The sequence below is a fragment of the Glycine soja genome, chromosome 19 (genome assembly GCF_004193775.1).
Source record: "Glycine soja cultivar W05 chromosome 19, ASM419377v2, whole genome shotgun sequence".
NCBI classification, from domain to species: Eukaryota; Viridiplantae; Streptophyta; class Magnoliopsida; order Fabales; family Fabaceae; genus Glycine; species Glycine soja.
Window position 1 is genome coordinate 1,303,635 of NC_041020.1, and position 20,727 is coordinate 1,324,361.

The following is a 20,727-nucleotide window of genomic DNA, read 5'->3' on the forward strand; positions in this document are numbered from 1 at the left end:
CTTGAATAAATTCTTGTTGTTTGTCATATGATTTGTATAACCATTGTCAATAAGTTAATTTTGACTTGATTCAATACTAGAGAAACATGTAGCAACAAACAAGTACTCTTCCTTCAGATCAGCAACCTTTGCAGCTTCACTATGTTGTTGATTCATGTTTTTGCAAATAACAACTACATGCCCCATTTGATTACACTCATTGCACTTAGCATTAGGTATTTTTTTTATAAGTGCTATGCATACGTCATTTGTATATCAAAATTACATAACAATTATCTAATTTTCTTTTTTATTGCTTATTTTGTGTTAAAACAACATGAACTTAGCTTTCTTCTTAGTTTTCATCTAGAAGATGCTAAAGTTAATGATTTTATAGTAATTTTGGTTGTATTTTGTATAGAGATGTAGCAGAGGTATGGAAGAATATTGAAGAATTGAAGTGTTGCGCTAAGCATGACATCCTCGCTTAGCGCATCAGGATCGATCAGCCCAAGAAGTCAATCTGGCGGCTTAGCTCGCATCTAGTGGCTTAGTTCGCATGCATTTGGCGGCTTAGCGCGCATCTGACGACTTAATGCAGATGCATTTGGCGACTTAGCGCATGATCACTTATGCCAGCTGGACTTTCCATATGCGCTCAACGCGTACGTGTAGGGTTAGCACACAGTGGCAGTTCTGATTGGTCATCAAGTGAGAAGATATTTTCAAAAACTGTTTTTATATATAAAAGCAACATTCATTCATAGAGATACTTAACCACGAAGCAAGGACAACAAAAGGAGAAGAAGAATCATAGGAAGCCATTACCAACCGGTGCAAGGAAAGTCCATTTTCGGAGCTTTGGTCGATCCATTTCCCTCCATTTTTCTTCCATTAAATCCCTAATAAATTAGTCCACCTATCTGTAAGCCCCTCATGACAATGAGAGGTTAAAACTCTACCGTGTTAGGTGCTCTATAATCCAAAACTCTCTATGATATAATGATTATGAACTATCTTTTAATATAATGTTGTTATTATTATTCATTGTTAGTCGTCATATACGACTAACTTTTGTATAGAAATTTTTTCCAAAATGTATATATTTTTCTCAATTTATTGTTCTTTTTGTAGGATTGTAAATATTTTATTGTTTAGTTTTATCTTTGCTAAATAGAGGCACTCTGCATGGAATTAATGCAAATTTCACTTCATTTTCAGGCTAGGAGAAAAATTGGAAGGTGCAACAGCTGGTATCTCGCTAAGCCTGGACTATGCGCTTAGCGAGTATCATCCGCTAAGCGAGACATCAGCCCGCTTAGTGAGTAAGAGGAATCTTGAAAGGGAATCTATCACGCAAACACGCGCCCAGCGCGTAACCAGCTCGCCCAGCGAGTCATCTGTCTCTTTTGGCGCTTAGCGTGCCTGGCTCACTCAGCCAAAGATCCTTACTCGCGCTAAGCGCGAAAATGGCGCTAAGCGCGCCTTCGAGGACATAAAACCTTTTTTAAAACCTGAAATGAAGAAAAAGAGAGAGCTTGGCGGATAGAGTGTGAAGAACAGAAAATAGAGGTGCAAAATAGAGCAAGGAAGCAAAAACCTTAGCTTTTAGGAGGATCTTTGGTTTAGGAGTGATTTTTAGGTTTTTAGAGATGGAGGAGACATCCCACCATTGTGTAATATGTTATTTTCTATGAAAACCGTCTTCCTGCTTGTGAAAGGTGCAACCTTGTGATGGAAGGCTAAACCCCTTTGTTGAAAAATTCTACTGAGAACTTGATGTAAATCTTTATCCTATCTATTTAAAGTTGTTTTTATGTGTTCAATGTTTCTATCTGTACTTAATCTATGCATGTTTGTGGCTTGATAACCCATTTGTATGTAAAGTTAGGAGCTTTAGCATTGAAAAATGTACTGCATCCTTAGAACTAGATAGAACGGGCTAGGTTATCGTATGTCTGGACACAAAGTGTGGTAATTTAGTTTTATTATGTCGTGACCTTAATGTTGTTCGATTAAGCTAAGTTCAACGAGACATTCGAGAATGAAGTTTAATTAGAATTAGTCCATTCATGCGAGACATCGATGTTTGGGAATGTTGTCCTCAGTATAGAACACATGAACATCTTTGAATAGAGAAAAACCCTTAATTGCATCAAGTAACTCAGTAGGAGAACCCAACGCTTTTAATTATCTGTTTTAACACCCACTTGCTTATATTTTTTGTAATTAGTAATTAGAATAGCAAACACTATAGTTTTATTCATGTTCATTGTCTTTTTATACAAATGTATGCTTATTGAATGATGCTTCACTAAATGAAACAAGTTCCCTGAGTTTGATACTCAATTTCTTACCGTTTTATTATGACTTGCACGACTTGATACACTTGTCAATAAGATTTCGCATCCATAATAACAAGTAGTGCAGGGCCGAAACATTCATCCCTGTTCTTATTCACATATTTATGGTTTGATCATCCATCTTTATGTACTATTTTAGGATATAAATATTGATAAATGTTTGTATGCTAAGAACTTGGGAAGAATATCTAGAGTGAGTCATATCTAGGGATAGAGTAGTCTTCTTTAGCCTGTTCGTGCATTTCTACTCTTAATGCAAATCATTTAGTAATCAATCACCAAGGGATTATGAGCGATATTAAGTGATTTAGGTTTTTCCACTCGAGGGATCTAGGTTAGAATAAACTAGTAGATGCGTGTAATAATCATATTAATGTTAAAAAAGAAAAATCTATTAAAATTACATTAAGAGAAGTTCTCGTAGTAGAGCCCCCGACACATTTCACACTCATCACCAACCGCATACTCCAAATGTTTGTCTTCTCACATTTTATGTTAATGCTTTGTTGTTAATTCTCAATTTATTTTTGTTAATATTGGTTCTTATGCACAAAACTCTTTTCCATTCATAATTATTGCTTAATCATTATATATATATATATATATATATATATATATATATATATATATATATATAAATTTGAGTGCAAGCATAATCTATGTGGAATATGATATTTGATCTTACTATTTTATATTACTTGTGCAACTTAGTACACTTGTCAAGGAGTCAACACTTTTCCAGCATTTGAATGTAGGATGTCCTTTCTTTTCGCAGAATTGGCAAGGCGGATAAGATTCCTTCCAATTTCCTTTTGCTTTGGTTGATGTTGAACTTGATCTCGTTCCATCAAAGTTCTTGTTTTTCTTGTATTTGGTCGCATTTTGATGCTTGGCTGGTAAAGCTCCTTGAATTGATGATTTTACCTCATCAATCTTCTCTTATCCCGAGCTTGCAAGGCATGTATCACCTCACCTTTGTCAAAGAGATCTTGGATAGATCCTTTGTAATCTCCAAAGTGGTTATTGATACTTTATATCTCTTAGGCATTATAACTAGAATTTTTCAACAATTCTAGAATATGCAAATGTAGTGCCTAGCAATCTAACCTTGTTAACAATGTCAAGCAATCTATCCAAGTACCCTTTAATTGTCTCGGATTCCTTTATCTTTTGCACCTCAAATTTTCTCAGGTATAGTACTTGCATGTCACAAACGTGCTCATTCCCTTCATACTCTTCCTTTAAATAATTTCAATTTTTTTTGGGTGAATTGAGAGTCATGATCCTAGTGAAGATTGTCTAACACCAGCAAATAGACATGTCTTTACTTTCGCCTTCTTGGTTTTTACCTCCTTGTGATGCTTTATTTGGGCCATGGTGAGATTTTCAGGCAGCGGAGACACTTGATAATCTTTTTCCACAGCATCCGACAAATGAAAAGACTCCATGTAAGACTTCATTTTCACCTTCCAAAGGTCATAACTCTCCTCGTCAAAGATGGGAGGAGCAATTAGCGAGAAACTAGATTCAACATCCATTTCACATGTCTCTCAAGAAGAGAGCTATAGATACCAATTATTGGTTTTAATTTAAAGGGAAAAAAATATAGGAGAGAAAGAAAAATAATAGAGAAAAACATGAGTTTTTAATTTGGAATAACTAACACTTTTTTTTTTATTGAATAAGCCTTATATTTAAATACATTTGAATAATTGAATAAAATATCATGCTCAATTATTTTAGGAATAGCTATTGCCTTCTGATAATTCAAAAATTAAATCAAAAACTTGTTTAAAATTTGAAACGGACTTATTCACTGATAGCACAATAACTCATTCAAATTAAAAATCAAATATGCCTTGACAACATCTAAGGCATGTTGGAGAACAAGATGAACCCATAAAATCTCCCATTGAATAATATTTTGCTTTGAAGATCCTTCCCAACAAAGCATTCGATTGGCAATGAGCCTCCAACCTTATTTACCTAACATGGCCATATTAAAAGCAAAGTGGTTACGAATGCCCATGCCAACTCTGATTTTCTCAATACACAATTTGTCCCAATTCAACCATTTGATTCCTTTCAGATCTCTTTTACAAGAACTCCACCAATAAGAGTTCATATTTTTTTTTGAATTTCATCACCTAGAGGTTGAGGAAATTGACATATGCTCATACAATGAACTGGTATAGCTTGAATAACAGATTTGAGCATAATCTCTCTACCAGTGATAGATATATAGGGATTTACCTTTCCAAGAGTTGATTCTTTGCCAAACCCAATCCTTGATGAAAGAAAAAATGGCTCTTTTATTTCGTCCAATCATGGTAGGGAAGCCAAGGTATCTCCCCTTACCTGAGCCTTCAATTACTCCAAGCTCATATGTGATCTCCTTTCGTAAATCCACATTGACATTCTTGCTGAAAGTAACCTCTGATTTGCTTGGCCAGAAGCTTTAGCATAGTTATCAAGGATTTCTTTGACAGTTTTGGCTTCTAGATGATTAGCTTTGAAGAACAGAAAACTGTCATCTGCAAAAAAATAAGCGACTGACCGGAGGAGCATTTTTGCAAATTCTTATACCATGGAGGGCACCTTTTGCTTCAACATCTTTAATGAGGCAAGACAATTCCTTCAGCACAAATGATAAATAAGAAGTGAGACAAGGGATCCCCTTAATGGAGATCCCTTGTTGGGATGATTGGACCCGCACTATCATCATTGAGAGACACATAAAATTTGACTGAGGATATACATTGCCAAATCCAATCAACAAACATAGGATGAAAACCAAGTTTAAGCATCATACCCCAAAGATAATCCAATCCCACTTCATGTGATCATAAGCTTTACTAATGTTGATTTTCAGAGCAACATCACCTTTGCTTCCATTCCTCTTGCAGTGTAAGTAGTGAATCATTTCAGAAGCCACTAGAGCATTGTTTGTGATAGAGATTTTCCCGGGACAAAACCTGATTGTTCTTCAGAAATAATTTTATCAATCACTCCACCAAGTCTATTGGCAAGGACCTTTGCAAGAATTTTATATATCACATTGCATAGAGCGATTGGCCTGAGGTCTCTCATATTGCTTGGATTATCAATCTTTGGGTGTTTGTAGCTTCTGTGGGTGTTGGAACAATTACTTTTCCATCTTCCTCCATCTTCTGCAGACGTGAAATCTCCTTTGCCCTCCTTCGTTTTATTTCCTGAATTAATTATTTGCTCATCATTATGAGTCAAAATAATTTGAAATTCAGGTTGCATCGAATCCAGATTCCCTGAATTAATGTCACTAATTGCAGAATCATAAACGGTCATTGATGTTTTTATCTGTATTAAATTGGCAATGATTGGTTGTCTCTCCATTAATGTTGTGTGCGCGTCCGTTTGAATAACATTGACCTTAATTCTCATGTATGATCTCCATCTATGAAACACCGACACGGACACCAGACACGATATGGACACGTGGACATCTATAATATCTAAAATATAGAACGTAGTACTAGTGTCATGTCGGTGTCGGACATTGACACGGACGCATGTCAGACACCGGACACGGCAAGGAACTGGGGTGTCCTTGCTTCATAGTTCTCCATATACCAGTGTTGTTCTTATCATCATACTCCATGAAGCTTCCAATGAAATTTCCTAGATGCTTTCCCACAGCTTCAGTTGTGGATCTGTAACCAAAAAGGTACGTGATATATGCTTGTTTGATTAGGTGCTACATTTAGACGAGAGCTTCTCCAAGATCAGTAGTTGATTATCAAAGTACCAGGGACCTCCAACATATATTCTTTGCAAATCCAATCTGTGGAAAAACTGGAAGAGATACACACCTCCTTCTCCTTCATGATATTATGGCTTCGTATAATACTATTGTTTTCATCAGTTAGGCTGAAAACAAAACCATCATCTTCTTCATCTATCAACATGAAACCCTACATTACCTTCTCCATGTTGTCACTCTCTCAAAACCTCACCGTGTTTCACTCAGAACTCTCAGTGGATTCTCTCACTCAAACTCAAAGAACAGAACAGATCAAACGCTCGACTAGGAGAGAAAAATATTTCGATATCAACGAGTTATGATCCGTTGACGAATGAAAATTGGCAAATTATGATCCGGTGGGTCCCATAGTCATATTCATCAATACCAAGTAGGGTTGTATAAAAATTAATTCGATAAATAAAAAATTAAACTGAATTGATTTTAAATTAATTTAAACTATTTTAGTTTTATATTTAAATAATCAAATTGATTTAAAAATCAATTCGGAACTAATTTTAAAAGATTTATTCTGAATCAAACTAATTTTTAATCCATTTTAAATCGATTTTAAAAACTAATTTCAAACTGATTTTTGACTTAAGCCCCAAGCCATTAGCAAACCTATAAATACACGCCTTCTGTTTAATTTGTTCATCTTTATTTCAATTCACATTCATTCATCAGTTTTTCGTTCCTTCACGAAACTCAGAACCCTATAATATTCATGGCTTCAGGCGGAACAGAAGCTTTTCCAGATTTGGGTAAACACTGCCAGCACCGCGATTGCAACCAGCTCGATTTTCTTCCTTTCACCTGCGACGGTTGCCAACAGGTAATTCATTATTCATCACCCTTTTCTTTTTCTTCCCCCATAGCATCATAACTAGCTAGAACACGTTATAACTCTTGCACCCAACAACATGTTGTATTCTCAAAAACGATAAATCTCTTATTCGTTATTGACCAAACGATACATGTCTATAATCAAAATATCGGTGCCAGAGAGGTATAATATTTTTCCGTCTATAATTGAAATGGCATAAGTGATTAGTATTATGTCTGGATTCGTATTTGAGAGCTTTCAACTTGCGTTTCAGAGCCTCCAACAATTTTGTTTTTTTTTTACAAAAGTATATTATATTTGATTATTTTAGTCAGAGGTAATTGTACTTTTCAAACATGTTAGGCTAAAAGCCTAAAATTGAAAGTAAATCTCTTTTTACGTAAGGATAAGAATTTTACATTAGATTTTTTTTTTATGATGCAAATTAAAAGTATGAATTACTTTAGTTTTCCATTCCATCCTAAATTATCTTGCATAGTAAAATGGTTATTTTATCATAATTACTTTAAAATCATAACTTTTAAATTGATTCAAACTATTTATAGTGATAATATACTGAAATTAAACTCTTATTTGAAACTCATTTGATCGAAATTATTTTATAAATCAAATTAATTTGTAATGGCACCGTGTGATTATACAGTTGACTTTACTTGATAGGGATAAGGTCACTAGTGCAGTTCTCATGCCAAATATTGTTTTCTCATTTTGTTGTAATAGTAAATTAACTGGAATCAATTAATTAAATTGGTTTAATAAATAGTATTACTAATAATTTTATTTTAAAAAAAGATAAAATTTAGAATAATGTTCTACTAAGTAGGGGTACATAAACGGGCCCAAGTCCATGGAATGACTCGCGGGGCCTGCGGTCGGCTTGGGTAACGGATCAATTTTTTTAAATGGTCCATGATTATATCATATTTTTGAGTCCGTCCTGCTTAACCCGCGGACTATGCGGGTTTGGTCCGCGAGTGACCCGCATTAGGATTTTATTGCTTCAAATATGGAATAATTTATTGTTGGAGATGTTTAAGTTTCATATTTTAGATATATTGCTTGGATTTTCTTTTGTTAAGACATTATTTATTTTATTGATGTAATTGACTAATCGTTAAGATTTTATTTATATTTGTATTGAACTTAATTTGATTGTATTATATTTTTATTGAAATTGAAATTCTTTTGAAACTAGGCTCGCAGACCGGCCGGTTTGACCTGCAGGGTCCACGGACGAAGACAAACCAATTTATTTGGTTCGTATAAGAATGCGGGGCGGGCTAGCCCAGTCCGTTGCCAATGCGGACTTATGCGGGTGGGCCTTACGCGGGGCGGACTGACCCGTTTATCTACCCCTACTACTAATCAATTCAAATTAACATATAAGATAAATGAATTAAGATCATGTTTGTGAAAACAAATAAAAGTATCTTGATTTTATTCTCTTATTAATTAATCTATAAGTGCATTTTGATTAGAAAAATCATGATAAATCCCTGATTGTTGTTGTAAATTACTAAGAAATGCTTGTAAATAGTCACATGGCAACAACGCTAACATGGCTGCAATGCAATGCCAGGTGTTTTGTTTGGAACACAGATCCTACAAGTCCCATTCATGCCCAAAATCCGACCACAACAGCAGAAAGGTGGTTGTTTGCGAAGCATGTTCCATGTCCATCGAGACCACCGGCAACGTGGGACAAGACAAAGAGGCAATCTTGCAGAAGCATCTCAAGTCTGGTATCTGTGACCCCACCAAGAAGAAGAAACCAACTTGCCCCGTCAAGCGTTGCAAGGAGGTTTTGACGTTTTCCAACACCAGCACATGTAAAACTTGCCACATTAAGGTGTGCCTCAAGCACCGTTTCCCTGCTGATCATGCTTGTAGCAGAGGAGCTTCAGCTTCTGTTGCTAATGGTTTGTGGAACAATAGGTTCTTGGCTGCTTTTGGGTAAGGGGAGTGGACAAGAATGTGCCAAAAATGGTGCTACTCGTCCTCCTAGCACTCCTTCTGTTAAGGCCTATTGATTGCTAATTGCTTGATGTGTATGTTATTGATTCTTGAGTGGTTTGATGGCAATACAATATTGCTTTACAGTGTACTTTGAATGTTCATGTATACATTGCATCCATGAAATAGGATATTGAAATCATCTGTATTGGGATTTGTTTTGATTTGGACCATATATGTCATTGCACACAAAAAGACTGACGCAGTCATGCAGACACAATGGTTGCAGTCTTCAAACACCTTAAAAATCTTAACATTGGGTCGCATTTTGAAAATCCTTTCGAATAAATGTATTACCCATATAAACTAAGCTCATAAATGTATCACTTTTGCAATGTACATCCTTGTTCATAGAAACATACTAAAGATTTCCTTGTCATGTATACTATTCATTGATAGTTCTCGACCCTTTTTTTTTATTGTTTCGTCTCTCTTTATACCAGACTCATCGGCTGTGCTGGTTGTACTGATGGTGAAGATATGAAACTAAAAAGACTGTGTTTTTTGCACCAGCAGCCAAAAAATGAAATGGAGAGGTGAATGAGATTTGTGATACAGAGTAAGATAGAAATGCAGTTAGAAAAATTACATCTGATTTTCGGTAAATACAAATATATTACCTACATATCGTTACACCTTTCTTTTCACTTGTCTTTCAAAGCATACAGCCCGTAAAAATTTAACAGTAACTCAATACACAATAATCTGTTACATGTTGGCTGTTGATTCTTTAATTTCATCCAAGGTGATAGTCTGCAATGAAAGAAAATAGAAAATTTAATTTAAGAGCAGAAAATATTATATTTCTAATAAAATGTGCTAAATGACGGAGCAAAACCATATAGCATAGCACTTGCAGCCAACCGGCAGAATCAATTAAATTTTGAACAAATTGAATTAAAGAATTACCTGTTCATTGCCAGCAAAATCATTATCAGGAGTGAGAAATAGCATGCAGTGGCATTCCTTCCTATCAAACAAAATCACAAGAAGTTGATTTTGAGCTTACGTTTTCTCATCCACATTTCTCAACAAATAAAAGCACAAAATATAAAAGGGCTTTCATAGCTTAAAAATAAGCCAGGGGCTATAGCCCAAAATAGTAAAAAAAAAAATATAGTCAAAGTTACACTGCCTCTGAGAAACTATAAACTAAGAAAGGCAGCCTTGTTTCAAACCTGATAACAAGGTCCCCACAACAGTTTTTGGTTGACTTTTTTACAAGCTATCTTGTACAAATAGGTATTTACAAGATAAATAAGATCTGCGATATGGTTGTTTCATGTTTATAGTTCTGTGATACAATTGTTGCATTCTTAAATATTCTCTAAAGGGTATAGACAGGTCTCTAGCTTTTTGTATTATAACCAATGCATAACATCTGCCAAGAAGGCTATATATGCTGATTTCAAAACATTATTAAAGAAATCACATGAAACTAATTTAAACAAGCACACACTTGTATTGTAGTAAAACTAAGTCATTACAAAAGAAGGAGCTTCAAACTTAACCTGATATCCAAGAAGGCACATTTTTTTTCAAGTAGTAATACCAGATATGCATACCTCTCTCTCATGGGAACACAAGGGCAATTCCAAAATCCTTGTGCAACCTCAGCAGCTTTATCATCATAATGCCTAAAATACAATGATTTTGGGCTTAGACTTGGAAAGTTAGATCAAACTAAGCAGCCACACTGCCAGAACTATAGTATGAAGACAAATTCTGCTTGACAACAAGCTAAAAGTACAAGTACCTACCGGCAAGGGCACAGTGGTGCACCCAACGTATCTTTATGGTCAGCCAACCCCTGTTCCAAAATAGAAATAACATAAAAAACATAATTAATCGAGAGAATGACTAGCTCCAATATTAGTTTTATGCACATATGGACATATGTATTCTCATTTTCGTCTGTCATTTTCTGAATTGAATTCTCTGTTATTACTTATAATACAGCTCATCAAATCACAATCTGGGAAACTCTTTCAGATAACGTGTAACTTTATTGCAACATGTCAATCATTGTTCAAAATTTCCTATTTTCCTGATTTATTTTTTTCAAAAAGCCGTAATATGACAATCAAATCACAATCTGGGAAGCTTATTTCAGACTACTTATATCAAAATTCAAACAGAATAACAGATGCATTAAAACCATAAAAACATTATACGACAAGGGGCAGGATTTGATAAACTTTAAAATGAACTATTGTATGTTTTTTTTTTGTCTGAGACACTCAGATATCTGGAAATTACATTTGACTCTGATTAATGAGTCAAGTCAGGTGGACCCAACAAAGGGCACAAAGTGTCTATTTTTTTCCATTTGCAAGACTCAAACCAAAGACCTTTCATAAAGCAACTTAAAGTTTGGTGAAAATATTTCTAAAATTACTTTGGATATTAACAATATCAAATTGAAAAACAGTTATTATTATTAATATTATTATATCAATTTAATAAGACATCATGATATTACCGTAGTTTCTGAAAGAAATCAACCAACCAAAGTCATAGAACTTGGTATTTTGAAATAGGAAAATATGGAAACTAACCCTGAAATTTAGAGGTAGCCCTCGGTATTAAAGTAGAGCAGAAAGGGAAAAAAAAAGTCACAAAGACAGGTACACAGGAGACCCAAATGTTCAAAGAACTCCTAGCTTCCTCCCAATTCACTCGACAATTGCTTAATTCCCATGTTTCCTCACAGCCCCACTTCCCCACATTTATCCCACACTTTGGTGATGCAAAATCATTCTCCCCTCCAAACCTCCAAACAACACATGCCAGCTTGCCTGTCAGTTAACAACCTCAACAGCCTCTTCTTTTGCCTTTTCTCTGCTGCGTAGACCTTTCCTGCAATTCCTTCCTTATTTCCCTTCTCCTCTACATGCAGCCCAGTCTGCTCATTTGACCCATTCCTCAATTGAATTTGAAGCAGCCCATGTTGTTTCTTCTTCCGACTAATAGTATTGGGCTAAGGGTTTATGACCAAGATAAAAAGCAAATTCAGCTTGTAAACCTAAAAATATACAACCACCCTAAAAAAATCTTGACTTAAAACAGGTAATCATGGCCATCTAAGAGTAGTAAGGTGTGGTAGATTTTCTTAACAATTTCTTCTTTAAACCAAAAGAAAAAATAATTACCTCTGCAATGTGCAGAAAATTTAATAAACAAGTAGCTTAATTTCAATTCTTGAATGGAAACCCCATTTTAGACATACTACATCAGAAAAATCTAATATTTAAGACAAATCTTTGGCTTACCAAACAAGCTAAGATTGACATCTCCCAGCATTTTCATTAGAAGTAATTTAAGTATCGACAACTTCTGCATTCCCAAAAATCAAATTGGATAGATGGAAACTGAAGGAGTGGGGGACGTATTTATGAATTCTAATAGTAGCAGCTAGACAAGAAAACCTAGTAGTCATTACAAATAATCCGGGCTTCTTTAACAATAAAGATGATGCCCCCCACCGGTCTTATAAAAAAATAAAATTTAATATCCCTAACCCCTACAGAAGTTCCTTGGTTTTTAAACACGTAAGGTGACAGACAGAGTAAAAAATCTAGTTAATATCATACTAATATAAAAAGATGGATTGCTTGATAAATATCTAAGGAAATTTGGAGAAAATGACTAATGGCAGGAATATGTTCCAGGACTTCCAGCACAATTTGGACACTGTCAATCTTATGTAAGAAATACAGGCAGAACCTAATGTACACTGCACTTGATATGCTACTAAAATAGGTAGAGATGTACCCATTAGAAATTTCTAACAGTTAATTTTAATTTATATTGAAATGCAACAATGCCAACAACAATGAACCTCCCATGACTTTCACTTCTTACAAAACTGCATAACTTCCCGATACTCAAGGACTAAGAGGACTTACTCCCCCAAGATTCATATCATCAACTAAAGGAGTATCAAACTATGAGATTGTTATTTGGCAATGCCTTCTACTAAAACTAAAAGGGAAACTATGTATTAAAAAAATCATATTAATAAGATAATAATATGCCAAAGATAGAGGGTGTACCTTGATAACAACAGAAGTGACTCCTTTGTCAACACAAAAGTATGTTCCTGATTTACGAGCATATTGCTCTGAGAATTTCCTCATAATTTCAACGGATTTATCTGAAGGTTCCGCTGAAACAAGAAAAATATTACCATTGAACTGCAATTTTAACAAACCATCAAATTGAAAGCACAACCATTACAAACAGAAAACTGATCTTCAATTAAAAATGAAAGTTAAACAAATAAACCACGGTTTTTTTTTTAAAAAAAAAAAAGAAAATGAAGAGAATTAATTTATTACTTTTATAAACACCTCCACGGTCTACACTCTACACACATGCAATGCATGTGCAGCAGATTCAAGTTCAGTCAAAAGCCAAAAAGCTTTCAAATTTGACAAACACGAGCCTCAACCCCAAAACCCAATTCCCGAGTTACAAAATTAATTGTGGTAAAATCAGAAAAAAAAAATCCGAATTTCAGGACTTAAGAGCATTTCCACAAACACCTTCTGGATGACACAATGATGAAACTTACAAAAACAAGAGAAGAGAAGAATTGGGGAGCAACACTAAGACCTAACTGGGGCGTTGAAAATCGGATCGGAAGAAATTGGGTAGCGGGAAAAAAAGAGAGACAAAGCACAGCATTGGAATGAAGTGTACCTTGGGCTCGAACAACGAAGGGATTCCGGTGGCTGCGGAAGGGGGTTGTGACGGAGGGAACGGCGACGGCGAAGGTGGAAGCTTGGGTGGTCATTGCCGGAGCGAGAAAAGGGAATGGTTTGTGTGTGTTGTTCCCAGATTGTGTGAGAAAGAAAGACCGAAACAAAACAACACTTGTGTGCTCTGGGTTTTATATGTTCTTATCTTCGTTATTTTTGGTAAACCATATATATATATATATATATATATATATATATATATATATATATATATATATATATATATATATATTATTTATGACCATGGAAACCATTAGTACATAAATTAATTGGTAAGAAGTAGATAGGTTATTTTAGTTTAATTATTGTTTTTAAATTTTATTCTCCTTGAATTAAATGGCGTGGGATTTTATTGTATGTATACGAAATTGTGTTAAATAGTGAAATATTTTATAGGAGAATTTTATTGTTTATAATATTATTTTAAAATATAAATTTAATTTTTGTAAATCATTTTTTAATGTTGGTTTTTAATATTTTTTGTTTATTATTTTTTCTTTTTACTGTAAAATTGAAAAAAAAAACTCACTCGAATTAAAAATAAACAAAAAAAAAATTACAAGCGTCAAAATTAAATAAACACAAACATGAACTATTTAAGCATAAATATGTTCTTCTTTAAATAAGGATATCTGTGATTTGTTCTAAAAACTTTTTTAAATATAGAGAGAGAATTTTTATTATCAATAAGTCCTATATAAAAAATCAGGATGATCTCTTACAAAAAAATATTTTTTTTTAAAAATGTTGTGATCTACAGTAGCTTGGTTTTTTGTAATTTGTTAGAAAACGAAAAGGAATATAAAATTGGGGCTATCATGTTTTTCTTAAAAAAATATAAGGAGTTATTATTATTATTATTATTATTATTATTATTATTATTATTATTATTATTATTATTATTATTATTATTATGGAATAATAATATAAGTTGCAACAGCCACTCGTTGTTAAAATATCTAGGTGGTTGTTGACGTTGAGGTTTCAGGTTCCAGGCAATGTCATCATTCTTTGGCTCTCTTCATCTTCTTATCCACATTATATTCCACCTCCTCATCCATCAACTTCAGATTTGGATTTTGGATTACCCCAAATTTAAATGAAATATGCATTGTGCTTGTTTTTTTAGTTTATTTCTTGAGTTTAATCCTCTTGCAACCATAATTATTCAATCATAATTTATCGTTATAAAACTTTTAAAATATTTATTGTAAAAGTTAATAAATTTATTATATATAATAAATTATAATTTGATGATTATGTAAAAAAATTTACATTATTAATATATTAATTTTTTCTCTTATTTTTATTTATTTATTTTGCACTAGTTAGTTAGTTTATTTTTTAAGTTAATGTATTTTTAAATAGTTTTATAGATATTAACTTTTTACTTCATTTTGCAAGTTTTGGAAGAATTCATACATTTTTTTAACTTATTGGTTTTTATAAGGGAATTGGGAAATCTATATGAGATCTTAAATTTAAGTTTCATTATTTTTTTTTCTCTCTCAGTAAAACAGAATTAATACAATTTATATTGTTTTCTTTATTTGAGATGGAAGCATAATTAATTTACTCACAACATGTTCATCTAATAAAAAAGTGTGAGAATGGTTGGTGTTAAAACTAATTGGGCCAACTGTGAATCAAATGACTAACGTGTTTAAATTTGAGCTTTTGCTATATCCACTTTCCTTTTTGCAAAGTGTTTTTCTATTTTTATTATCATATGTATACCCTTTAAACCCATAACATTCATACAAAACCATTATTATGGAATGTACCTAGAACAATGTTTTGATTTTAACATTCTAAAAAGTAATTTTTGAAACAAAAATTTATTTTAACATTTTAGAAAATATATTAATAATATTGTTTTGTGTTCTAGAAAGTATTTTTTGGGAATATTAAAAAAAATAAAATTGTGTTCCAAAAATTATTTCCAAAATGTTAAGAAAAATATCCAAAAAAATTCAAGCATAACACTGACCCCGTACAAATCTCATATAAACGGAAAAGTTGTACAATAGTGAAACAATTGAAGTGGAGAAAGTATATTTATATAGGGCGTGTTTGGTTTTACCGTAGGAACATCCAAAATTATGTTTGAGAATAATAAGTTTGAGATTGTATTTGATTACTCCCCAAAATTATGTTTGTGACTAGAATTATGCATGGAAATTATGTTTGTTACTTTTGCAAACTTCAATCCAATCATGCACATAATTGATATTGGTCCTTCAATATGAACATTCCAAGAAGCATTCTGCTGCAACAACTCAATGTTTAGAGGATGAAAAAATCCTAACACTAGGGCAAGAGACTAAGAAAGAAAGGAACAAAGAGAGACTTGGCAAAGAGATTGAAGGGGGTGAAATGAGTGCAAGAGAGGAGAGCTGTGAATATCTGATGAAAGAAAAGGGAATATGTTGTTGCTCTGAAAAAAGGGAGTGTTTATTTGCTCTGAAAATGGGAGTATGCAAAGGAGAAAAAGTTATGCAGCAATAAGGTTATTTAAGTCATTTTGATTGTAAAAAAGGAAAAGAGGAGTGTACTTAGCAAAACTGGGAAGTGGACATAGCAATAATCTAAATGTGTTAGGTTAGGCATACTTTATAGTTTATATTTTGGGTGAATTAACTTCTTTTTAGCAAAACAAGACAATTGCTTCTTCCACTCAATGTTTTTCAAAGTACACCCTATATTGAAAATTAAATCTAAGCAAAAGGCCAAAAATGTCCTCAGCTCTCTATGAGAGGTCTTCGTGCATCCCAATTGTGAGTGACACCAGTGAAGGTAGCAGGCAACCACCGTAATATACTATTTTTTATTTTATTTTTTGCATCAACTTAATTATTTTGTCGCTCTTTTTTTTTCCCTCTCTCTCTTGTCTTTCTCTTTATTATGAAAAATTATTTAAACATACGAATTATATCATTTTTGACTTTTGAGTATTTAAAAAAAGCATACATTTAAAATCAAAATCACAGATTAAGTTAAAATAATTTGACATTAACTGAACGTGTTTGATGATAATTTTATTACATTCTATTGAATCTTATGTCACACTTTTTATTATAGGTTCCATGCATTTTCATTAACTTTCTGATCTTAACTGCTTCAGCACTGGATTTAGAAACTTCTTCAGTACTAATTTCAATAAGCTCCAGGTAGCAAAGCACTGTAATTCACTTTTCGTGTTCCACACGCTCTCTCGTGCTTTACTTTACTTTCCAAATCATCGTGCCATTGTCACTTCGACGTAAAAATCAGAAAGCTTAATTGACTTAAGTCGAAGATTGAAAAACAATCAAACAGTGAGACTAAGACACGTTATTTTTTTGGGGGGTAAACAGCTAGCGAGATGATTGTTGTTTCAGAACTGACAAAACTAACGTGGCTTGTAGCTCTTGGTGCATTTGGTTAATTCAAAATATTAGTTGTACAAGATCATTATGTTTGAAAAAGCTAGTATTTAACTATTTGTATATTATTGATTATTAGCATGTTTTTTATGACACCCTTTTCGCTAACATGTGAATTTATTGCCTTGTTTCGTTTAGCCATATAGGGTATATTATCATTAACAAGTTCGTAGTTGTGCTTCTAAATTTGTGACAGAAATTATTATCTTCATGCACAAAGGAAAAAAGGCCACAAAGTCAAAAGATTAATGTCTATATATAGAACGCGTTTTGATCGCAATTCATGAAGATGACCTGTGTGAACCCTGATCGTACGTAGTACGTAGAATATATGTATGACAGTGGGATACTAAAACGGTTCAATATATAGTCAATTATATACGTTATTTTTGTGAACTATTATAGTTAGATCTTTTAAAAAAAAAACTACTCTATATATATTTAATATATAGGGTGTTCACTTTGTCGGTAAGTGGCTAATATTCGAACGCATAACGTGCTAAAAAAATTAAAATTTGAACTTCTCACCTTGTCCTTGTGATAACAAAAAGATTAAAAAAAAGAGAATACGGGTTCTATAAATATATTTTTGTTTGGTTGATTAACTAGAACATGATATTTAAAAAAAGAAAAACAAAAACAAAGTATTTTTTTTCTTCACACTTTAAATTTCAAAACCTTTTCTCTCTCATTCAAATAAACTAAAGAGATGTAATTAAGACTCTATTTTATATTTTGTTTAATTAAAAAGCTACAAAAATATTAATAAAATGACCATTTTAATTATACTAAAAAGGAATACTAAGAAAGATAGGGAAACAGTAACACATGTGATCAATAATCAAGTAAGAAAAAGAAGAAAGAAATAAATGAATTAAAAATATAATGAAGATGAATGTAAAATAAGAACTGTTAATGATGAACTAGTTAATTTACGAATGCATCAGAATTAATGATCTTAACGAATTTCAAGACCAAGGAAATCATGAGGATTATTCAATTTCACAGATCTCATTATGAAGCATGCAATATATAACTAATTATTATAAGGTGGATATCATTAAATAAGTATATATCCTGCTACATTAATTATAATATTGCAATATACTAGTACTATATTATAATATTTACAGTCCCGCATAAAAATAACATATATTGGATGTTTGATATTGATATCATCCAAAAAAGAACAAACAAAAAGCCATCAATCAATGGATCTGCTTTATATCGTGTATTATCAGTCAAAATATATATCATAGATCTTCATTTCAATACCTTTTAAACTGATATTTTAATTTGCACGCGCAGGTCCTATTTAATTTTCAGAAAATAAATCCTTCCAAATTTGGAAAATATAGATCACGAACAAATAAAACCTAGGGTAGCAGAAAGCACAATCAAACACACTCGAAAATTTTTGTAATCATACACTTATGCAGTGGAAGGATCTGTGTTCAACTTTTAAGGTACCTCGTGGAATTCCAAGCGTTAATCCACATTCAAACCTGGGTGAGAAAAAAAAAACAATAGGAGGAAAAAAAAAAGGCAAAAACCAAATTGTTCATTATGAAAATGCTTTTGAATGCTTTCAGATGGGTTCAACTTTCCCAGAACCTCAAGAACATGTAATAATTAATGTTATGTATTCAATATTATTCTACATATCCGTGTAATTATAATACTATATCGCTCTTTAAGTAATTCTCCAGATAAGTCTCCCAGATGTGAAAGGAGAAAACTGTAAGCAAAACCATGACATATAGATCTAACAGAAAATTCAAATTTAATTCATTTTCTCTCACAAGCTTAAAACCTTGATGGGATAAACATAAATAAATATAAGAATCACTAAACCCAGATACATATATAAAAGAGAGGTTCATACAAAAAGAAGGAAAACCAAAAACCAGAATTGTACAGCTTGCTGAAAGCAACAAAGATCAATACTCTCTTATAACTAACACGAAGACAGGAATACACCAATAACATAAGATAACAAGCTTGCAAACTTTTTAACTTTTCAGATACAACATATAAATAAACCCTAGATATGTAAACACTCAAAAGAGATCGAGAAAAGAAACCCACATCAATTAAGGAAAAAAGTTTACAAAAAGAGCATGCACTAAAAAGCTATTAATAAAGTAGATCGACTAGTCAAATTAACAAACTTGCTGGATGAAGCAAAGTTAATTAATGATCGGACCACAACGCTTGATTCCCCCAGAAAGAATGAAGAGAGAGAGACAGTACCATACCCTTGTTCGGTGAGAAACTAGGAACAATGGTCTCAGAGAGAAGAAAGTGATATCGATGATGTTGGCTAGCTTTTTTTTTGTGTTTGTATTTTTTTTCTTTCTTCAACCAACAACAACAACAACACAAGATGGGAGTGGTGGAAATATTGAGCTCTTGTTCATCTTCTTCTTAATTTTTTTTTCTTTTTGGTGTAGTGAGATGTGAGTAGTAGTAATGATGTTGGTGGGTTTAGGTTTGAGGGGGTGGTTGAAAGAGAAAAGTAAGAGGAGGAGGAGGATGATGTGGGCACAATGATGGCGATAGAGAACAAAGCAGAGGGACATGATGATTTCTGGCGTTGAAACAGAGGCAGAAGAGGTTCAAGGATTTTGTGCACCCTCGCTTTATCTCTGACATGGTAAACACTCCATCCATTTATGAAACCTATGGTATTGCCTAGGTCAGGTCTACCCTCTCTCTCTTTCTACACAGTAGTAATCTATCATCTATACCGCTGTAAAGTCAATAAAATACTATTATATGCTCATTGCTTGTCTCTTTGCTAACGTGGGTCTGCCGTAGACAATTTTACATACCAAGGGGAACTTTATCTTCTTCATAATGCACTACAACATTTATGGCCTATGGCTTTCCCTGGAGGCAACAAAAAAAAAACCCTTGCATTAGGTAGTGATAAGCAATGGATTTTCAAATGTTGTTTTTGGCAGGAAAAAATTTATAATTTTAGACAACATTTTGTTACTCTTCAAGTCGAAAATCACGAATATGATTGAATTTCTTAATGTGTAATATTTGTCTACAAAGTTTATCCGTTATATTCTACACAAATCTCTCAGGAATGTCTTAGCAGAGCTAAGATTACAAAATTAACAAAAAAAAATAAAATTGACCCAAAGTAAAGAGAGAGAAGATTTAATAGAGACAAAGAAAAAATAAAGAGAAACAAAGAAGAAACAAAAAAGTAAGAAAGAAGAAGTCAAACAAAAGTCAATGATCTCATTTCCTTTTAAAATCATTTTTCAAAAAAAAAAAAAAACTTCAACCAACATTTTTTTTCTTTTATCACCAATTATGAGCTTATAATGCCATTGTCCCCATTTTGATTTTAACTTTTATTGTCAATAATAGAAAATTTAAATTTTAAATTTAAATTTAAATGTCATAACTTGTCCATTTAATTAAATATTTTTTAAAAAAAATTGTTTTGAAATAAATATTAATATAAATAAATATATAAAAATTAAAAAGTAACAATTGAATGATAATTGTAAATAATTAAATAACAAAAACGTTCAAATAT

At 32.7% G+C, this 20,727-nt stretch overlaps 2 protein-coding genes across 2 annotated transcripts; one reads left to right on the top strand and one right to left on the bottom strand.

Annotated features, from left to right (window-relative positions):
- The first annotated feature begins 6,782 nt into the window (after positions 1 to 6,782).
- Positions 6,783 to 9,346, top strand: LOC114400832 (zinc finger AN1 domain-containing stress-associated protein 12-like). The gene is made up of 2 exons (XM_028363475.1): positions 6,783 to 6,955; positions 8,547 to 9,346. The coding sequence occupies exons 1-2, from the start codon at positions 6,848 to 6,850 to the stop codon at positions 8,922 to 8,924; spliced, it is 486 nt and encodes a 161-aa protein (XP_028219276.1). The 5' UTR covers positions 6,783 to 6,847; the 3' UTR covers positions 8,925 to 9,346.
- Positions 9,347 to 9,501: 155 nt separating this feature from the next.
- LOC114400833 (ferredoxin-thioredoxin reductase catalytic chain, chloroplastic-like) lies at positions 9,502 to 13,882 on the bottom strand. Its single transcript, XM_028363477.1, has 6 exons — positions 13,685 to 13,882; positions 13,036 to 13,148; positions 10,741 to 10,790; positions 10,546 to 10,617; positions 9,890 to 9,950; positions 9,502 to 9,733 (listed from the first exon to the last, which is right to left on the bottom strand). The coding sequence occupies exons 1-6, from the start codon at positions 13,776 to 13,778 to the stop codon at positions 9,689 to 9,691; spliced, it is 435 nt and encodes a 144-aa protein (XP_028219278.1). The 5' UTR covers positions 13,779 to 13,882; the 3' UTR covers positions 9,502 to 9,688.
- Positions 13,883 to 20,727: the final 6,845 nt, after the last annotated feature.